Source organism: Anastrepha obliqua, chromosome 5 (genome assembly GCF_027943255.1).
Source record: "Anastrepha obliqua isolate idAnaObli1 chromosome 5, idAnaObli1_1.0, whole genome shotgun sequence".
Taxonomy (NCBI): Eukaryota; Metazoa; Arthropoda; class Insecta; order Diptera; family Tephritidae; genus Anastrepha; species Anastrepha obliqua.
Window position 1 is genome coordinate 59,722,327 of NC_072896.1, and position 7,843 is coordinate 59,730,169.

The 7,843-nt window shown below is 42.9% G+C and overlaps 1 protein-coding gene across 1 annotated transcript; it reads right to left on the minus strand.

The window, feature by feature from the left end:
• Positions 1-4,823: 4,823 nt before the first annotated feature.
• Positions 4,824-5,561, minus strand: LOC129248790 (uncharacterized). Its single transcript, XM_054888405.1, has 2 exons — positions 5,364-5,561; positions 4,824-5,273 (listed from the first exon to the last, which is right to left on the minus strand). Exons 1-2 carry the CDS (start codon positions 5,559-5,561, stop codon positions 4,824-4,826), a joined length of 648 nt encoding a protein of 215 aa, XP_054744380.1.
• Between the last annotated feature and the right edge of the window lie 2,282 nt (positions 5,562-7,843).

Sequence of the window (7,843 nt, forward strand, 5' to 3'; positions counted from 1 at the left end):
CTGTAACATTTCTCTTTATGTACATTTTTTTCTGCTATTATTTTTGTTGTTTTTCATTGACACCAAACTTGTTTGAGAGAGGGAGTCCATGTATATCAATAATACTACACAAAAAAAATTTACATACACACACATTCTATAGTTTTCCACTTCACACCCGGGATGCGTTGCTCAGTTGTCAAGGCAAAGTATAAGTTAGCGCAGCGGAAGTTAACATAGAGTCGGATTACTCGACTGGCAAATGAAAATCACAGGAAGATGTCGGATTACTGCAGAATGTCATGAATGTTTGCTGACGTGGTCAACGTCCCAACGTCCGGCTAATTATTTCCTTAAGTTTCCTTCGTGTCCCTCATGTCCATCCAGGTATCCAAATCAGTGAGACCTGATTATTGGTGGCTAGTTTGTTGAATACATTCACTTACATTCACTAATTACACTCTATTAGGACTTTTGACATGAATGTGAAGTTATACAAAGCTTTGAGAACCGATTGGCTGTCCGAAGGCATTTTAATTTTTACTTTCTCGAATCCTCTTTTGGATATGATTTCCACTGTTTCCACTACGGCGAAGAGCTCCGTATGGAAAATCGTGGTATCTGAACGTAGTATTAGGGATTTGTGTGCTCTAGGTCCCTCTATTCCTATTCCAACTCCTTGGAGCGTTTTGGAACCATCTGTGTACCATTTTTGTGAGTCATCATTTAGCCATGTTGGGTTAATGTTCCACTCTTCCCTAGATGGGAAGATAACTTGTAACTCTTAATAAAATTGAATACGGTGAGGTAACTGAGCCTCTTTTTGCCAGCCCTGCTCAGTTCTTTGGGTTGTTCGGCTGCATCTGTACCGATGGTGTGCTGTTTAGGTGTTTCAGCTGTTGACCTCACATCTAAGCAGTTTGCCTCAGGCATTTCTGCCTCTGAGGTCCCGTCTTTGCGGTCTTGAGTGACGGCCCTTTGGCTCGTTCCATTTGAGGGCAGCTCCTCCTTCCTTGATTGAGGTACTGGGTCCACTGATGGGGAACTATAATATTATGACAGCTCTCGCCATTTTTGTTTCTAATATTAGTTTGTATTATGTTCATTTTGGTCCCACGAGTAAAGGGGAAAGATTGGTCCGCTGCGCCAGTGCCCCGGTAGCGCAGTAAGGCACTTATTGAAATGAAGCTTTGCCTGGGCGCTCCAAGTTCGCATGTTAGCGACTAGATACCCCCTAGCGACTCATCCATCGACATATGCTGTTCCACCTTGGATTGGAAATTTGTGTAGAGTCTACTCTCCTGGTCACATTTATATACCGAGCCGCTTGCTACAAGACAGACGCCCACTTTGCCTGTTTTGGTCCACGGGTGATATTTTACTTTCCACCTACTCTGCATATCTGCCGAGCATTCACCTATCCGCCACTTGGGGACGCGTCCGCTGGTCAACTTCAATTATTTCTGTGAATTTTTCAACATTTTCTTTCATCAAAAATACCTGAACGGAATCGTCGAAACCACCAAAGCAAAATTGCACGAAATCAGCTGCCCTCAATAATGATTTCAGAGGCATGGCTTGCATTTTCGGCTTTATCAAAGAATAACTGTAAGATGTACGGAATTTTTTCAGTTTGTTGACTTCCACGGTTAACACCATATAACTCACAACTGAATGGAACAAACAAAACACAGCAAAATAATTTATTTAGTGTGAATTGCTCTTTGACACCGAGAAAATAATGATATTATTTGAACTATCTTGATATGTTCAATATGTAAATTTCAAAAGAAATAAATTCAAATACAAAACTTAAGCAAAAATAGAAATTTCAAACTTAAATAAGTTAAATAACTATTTCTTCGGAAAATGCGTCCCTTTGTGTTGGTAGGAGAAACAGCTTACGTACTAGTCGAGTGAATTCTCCGTTTGCGGTTTTTATTGTTACGTCGCGTACGTGACCATGGATCGTGACCAGGATGACAATGAATTACTCTTGCGAGTGTCCACTTTGTTGGAGGAGAAGATTCATTAAAAAAAGCGACGACGTCTCCTTCTTGAAAATTTCGTGATGGACGAAACCACTTAGCACGTCGTTGCAAGTTAACGAGGTATTCGTCTCTCCAACGGCGCCAAAAGTGTTGACGAATAGCAGAGATCAACTGCCACCTTTGTTGCAGAGTTCCAGAAAACTCTTGACCCTCAGTTCTGGAAAAGCCCGCAATGGTTCGCCTACCAGAAAATGGCCAGGCGTTAAAATTGATAAGTCGCTTGCATCCGTCGAAATGTCGCATAATGGGCGGGAATTAACACAAGCCTCCACCTCCGTTAAGAGCGTGCTGAATTCCTCATAGTTTAAGAGTTTCTCCGAGGGAGCGTTTAAGATGATATTTTATGCGCTTGATTCCAGTTTCCCAATATCCTCCCATGTGAGGTGCGGACGGTGGATTGAATCGCCACTCAATAGCAAAATCTGCAAAAAACGATTGAAGTTGGGGGTCTTGCATGCGCCCTTGATATTTCTCACGGAGTTCCCTTTCTGCATCAACGAAATGCGTCCCGTTGTCCGAAAACATTTCTTTACAATAGCCTCTGCGGTTAATGAATCGTTTAAAGGCATTTAGAAACGAGGAACTTGAGAGATCTCCAACAAACCCGAGGTGCATTGCACCTGTGCAGATGCAGACAAATGAAGATATATAACCTTTTACCTCCCCTTCCATGCGTAAATTTGAACATATAAGGCCCAGCAAAGTCTACTGCTGTACGAGGGAAGCAGCGAGCGTATGTTATGCGAGACGCAGGAAGATCACCCATTGATTGCGTTGGGAGCTTGCGATTTAAAGCGGTACATTTGACACATTTGCGATAGATATTACGAATTAAGTTGCGAGTACCAACGACCCAATACCAGCGTTGCAGGATCACTTGCATTATGCAGGGGCCCGCGTGCAGCGTATAGTAATGTTGTAAATAGGTTGTAAACGCAGCAAACTACTACGCAATTTAATCGGCCTTTTTTCCTGCAACAACGTATTTCAGTAGATAAATAGAAATTTTGTGTATACGTCATTAATCTTTGCTCTGATTCGAGCAACTTCTGACAAATAGGAAACCAGGTTTTATTGTTATTGATTCCAAGCGAGCTAGAGCGGGTATTATGTATAAATCTCAATACATAAGCGATAATTCTTCTTAATTTCGAATAGGATGAGTATTTTGAAATGACCGACCAGTGAACATCAGTAGCTCCGATACAAGCCTTAACTTTTCGTAAACCTATTTCGGTTTTATGCATTATTTGCGCGGTTGCTTCCAGAAGTGTTCATCTGCGCGTAAGAAGTCAGGTCCGAACCACCATAACTCATTATGTGTAAGTTGAAGCGGAGATATGCCTCTGGACGCGCAGTCCGCAGATTTGCTTTCAGAACGTACATGGTTCCAGCACTCGTGGGTAGGACCTCGTGAATATAGGTGACACGATTTGCGACGAATGTTTACCATTTATTAGGATGTGCTTACAGCTACGCCAACGTAATTGTGGAATCTGTCTATGCTACCAGTGGACAGCGAAAATCCTCCCAACTTTGCATGATGGCCTTGACCAATTTTGCGGCGAGATGTGCAGCACACAACTCAAGGCGAGGTAGCGTTGTTGTTTTTAGCGGAGCAACTTTAGCCTTTAATGAAATTTAGCCGATTGTAATGTGACTATCCTTATGTACAGTGCGCGCATATATGACTGCGGCATAGGCGAGCTCGGAAGCGTCGGCGAAAACGTGCAACTGAGTAAATGAGCCTATCGTTTCGACTCCGACCCAACGGTTGACCTTAAGCTGAGATAAAAGTTGTAATTGCGAGCGATGATCAAGCCACATCTTGCCTATCGTATCTGACACTGAGTCGTCCCATCCAGTGCTGGAACGCCAGATGTCCTGAAACAACATTTTCGACCTAACCGTTACGAATGAAAGTAAGTTGAATGTATTAAAAAGTTTGCTGGCATCGACCAGAAATGCTCTCTTAGTTAAGACGTGGGGCGGTTCTCCTAGAGAAATGGAAAAAGTAAAATAGTCCTCTTCCACATACCAAATTAGTCCCAGAACATGTACATTTTTGCCATCTACGGTGTAGTGCGATAAGTTCTTGGATTCTCTAGCGATAGTCTCATTTAGCTCCGTACAATTTGACGCCCACTTTCTTATCTCGAACCCACCTTCCCGTAGAATATCGGACACATTTTGCTGCAATGCTTTAAGTTCCGACTTGCTAGACGCACCAGTGAGAAGGTCGTCCATGTAAAAGTCGCTAAGGATTACGTTGACTGCTTTCTGAAAAGTATTGGAAGGTTGTTTCGCGGTTTGTTGCATCGATTTGACAGCCAAATGCGAGGCGGACGCAACTCCATAAGTTACGCGTAGCATGCGGTAATCTGTAATGGGTAGAGATGTGTTACAGCGCCAAACAATTCGATGTAAGTCGGCATGTTTAGCCGAAACACAGACTTGCCAATACATTTTTGCAACGTTTGCAGTTACTGCGTATTTGTGTATTCTAAAGCGCAAAAGTTTTGAGTACAAGTTTTCTTGTAATTGAGGACCAACATAAAGCACGTCGTTGAGGCAATTCCCCGTTGTGGTTTTAGCAGACGCGTTAAACACAACTCGCAATTTTGTCGCGACGCTGGACTCCTTTACAAAAGCATGGTGTGGTATATAATAGATATATTTCGTTTCAGGCACGACCTCCATATGACCCATTTCAATTAATTCCTGCATGAATTCGCTATAGCGGGTCCACAGATCCTGATCACAGGCGAATCTGCGCTCCATGCGTAATAAGTTTCATACGGCGAGACTCCTTGATTCACCTAATTGCACGTTGACCTTGAGTGGTAACTCCACTACAAAGCGTCCGTCCGGCTTCCTACTATGAGTTGTTTCAAAATGTTCCTCGCAGAACCGTTCCTCGTGGGTAAGATATCGTGTTTGCGGCGCTTCTTCAAATTCCCACAATTTATCCAATGCTCTATCTAAATGTATATCACAGTGTAACGATTGTATATGGTTTACGGGTGGAACGGATGTGTCTAAGTTTCTACACAACGTCCAGCCAAATACTGGTTTCTGTGGGCCCTTACGCAGCTCAGTTAAAATGAGTCGATCCATATAGTTCATGCCGATTAAGTTGTCTACACGGCCGGGTTCCATGAAGTGTGGGTCAGCTAAGAACAGTCCCTTGATGTGAGACCATTCAGGAACGCTTAAACTCTGCGAAGGCAAATCGCCCGTAATCTTTTGTAGAATTAATGCGTTGATGGCGTAGCATTCACTTGAATGTCACCAAGAAAGCAGTAACGACGTATCGCCTCTACAACGGCCAACCTGAGAAGCGCCAATTCCCGTTACCAATGTGGACGAAGATTTGCGAGCTAGACCTAGACGTTGTACGCATGCCTCAGTTATGAATGTGGCGTGAAAACCTGAATCGAATAATAAGCGAACATTCTGCCATCGATCAGCAGAATCACGTACCTTTACTAGGGCGGTTGATAACAACACAGCTTTTTGTGCTGTAGGCATTGGGTTAACCTTGGAATTAAGGCAAGCGGAGGCGGATGTAAAAGCGGTTTGCGGGAGAGAGCTAGCGGCGTAACTGCAGCGGTGCGAGGTGAGTCGACGACGTGGGAAGAGGTAGATGCCTCTGGCGAATTATGGAGGAATGTATGGTGGCGCTGCCGACATATTCGGCAGGAAGACGCGCTATTGCAACATTCCTTAAAATGCCCGGTACTTAGATAGTTTAAGCCCGTCTTGGAATCTTTGACAAATTTTTATCTAGCATTTGAATCTAAGCTATGGAATTTATCACAACAATAGATTTTGTGGCCTGCGTTACAATATGTACAACGCGATTGATCTGCGGTGGCATGAAAAACTTTTGCTGATTTTCCGACTAATTTTATATTGTTCGGCTATCCTATCGATGACTGGTTTGTCGGCGTTGATATCTTCGCTAATGAGTGACACCTTATCTCCAAGAAGGACGAAAGATATTCAAAGGTAGGAGGATCGTCGCTAGTGGGCAACAACTCCCACTGTTTGCGAGTTTCAAAAGAGAGTCTGGTTACAATTTCATGGACTAACCAATCGTCCCAAAAATCTACTGGTCGCGCTAAAGCCTTAAGTTCCCTTATGTGTTGTTGGAATGCATTCAACACGTTCTTAACAGAGTCAGCAGTGTCACTTGTCACCTTACGTACAATAACTCGCATAACTTTATGTCGCGACTTTAGGAGATTCCATGCCTCTGTATAGTTGGCATCGGAAATTTGGAAAGCGTTGACAATGCTAAGAGCATCACCCTATGAGCAGCTACGTATATAGTGTAGCTTTTGACACCCTGGCAACGAAGAATTAGAATCTACGAGAGTACAAAAGGCGTCGTAGAAGGCGACCCACTCAGTGGAATTGCCCGCGAAGAATGGAAATTCCATTTTAGGTAGTTTAATTGATGCGGACACAGTGGGATGCAGATTTGGGGAATTCGCAACATAATAAAAATTTGTTAGAAGAAGTAAAGAAAAGTCTAATAAAAAAATCAGAAGAATCTTGCATTATACCAATTGAGATTAGCATTTAGGCGATGCAGAATCTGATACGAAACACCAAAAACACGACCTTCTGACCCTGCCCGATCTACAGAATTTATTCTACAAGTGCAAGCTATCATTGACGGAGCCCATTTAAAAGGAGAGCCCTTGCGAAAGAGCTTTATGTTTCTGGTCTTATCCGACGAGTTGTCCATGAAGTTTGTTACCACTGATATGGTTTTAGGTGTTGTGAGCAACAAATGGCATGCCATGCCACCACCCATCTTTAATCACAGATTTTGAGGCCATTCTGCTGCCTATATCTAGGTTCTAGAGACAGTAGTGAAGCCGTGGATTGTACAAATTGGCAGTCCATGCATCTTTCAACAGAACTTTGCTCCCTCACACAAAACAATGGTGACACAAGATTGGATGGCTGAAAATTTCCACGTAACATTCACCATATGGCTGCCTAACTCCCCGCACCTTAATCCCCTGGATCACATCTACACATGGGGCGTAGTTGAGCTTGAAACCAATAAACAGCCTCACAACTCCATTTCTTCTCTGAAGGCTGCAATTATTGTCGATATGGTCATTATGAATAAAGAGCGTTTGATTCGGGCATACAATCGTTTCCAGACCCGGATCGAGGAGGTTATTACAGCTAATGAAAATTGTATTCAGTTATTTTACAGATATATAATATTTAAGTTAATGTTATGTTATGTAATGTTATGTATGGCGGCCGCCGTAGCCGAATGGGTTGGTGCGTGATCACCATTCGGAATTCACTGAGAGGTCGTTGGTTCGAATCTCGGTGAAAGCAAAATTAATAAAAACATTGTTCTAATAGCGGTCGCCCCTCGGCAGGCAATAAAAAACCTCCGAGAAAACCTCCGAGTGTATTTCTGCCATGAAAAAGCTCCTCATAAAAATATCTGCCGTTCGGAGCCGGCTTGAAACTGTAGGTCCCTCCATTTGTGGAACAACACCAAGACGCACACCACAAATAGGAAGAGGAGCTCGTCCAAACACCTAACAGAAGTGTACGCGCCAATTATTTATAATTATTTTTTTTTATGTAAAAGATTCGTTAAGTTTCATTAAATTTTGTTCAAAATAAAACCTAATGAGTTTACTCTCAAGTTGCCCTCGAATACCGTACCCACCCTGTATATACGTATATAAACAGGAACTACGTTTGGATTTGTCGGCCGGAGGATGTAGAATGAATTGCTGGCTAAAGAAGCTCGCGCATCTTTTCGGATC

Bases quoted from the DNA above. Each gene is read 5' to 3' on its own strand.
- LOC129248790 (XM_054888405.1), bottom strand. From the start codon at position 5,561: ATGCCTACAGCACAAAAAGCTGTGTTGTTATCAACCGCCCTAGTAAAG. The intron at 5,274-5,363 runs GTTGGCCGTTGT...ATTCTACAAAAG, and splicing joins CGGGAATTGGCGCTTCTCAG to ATTACGGGCGATTTGCCTTC.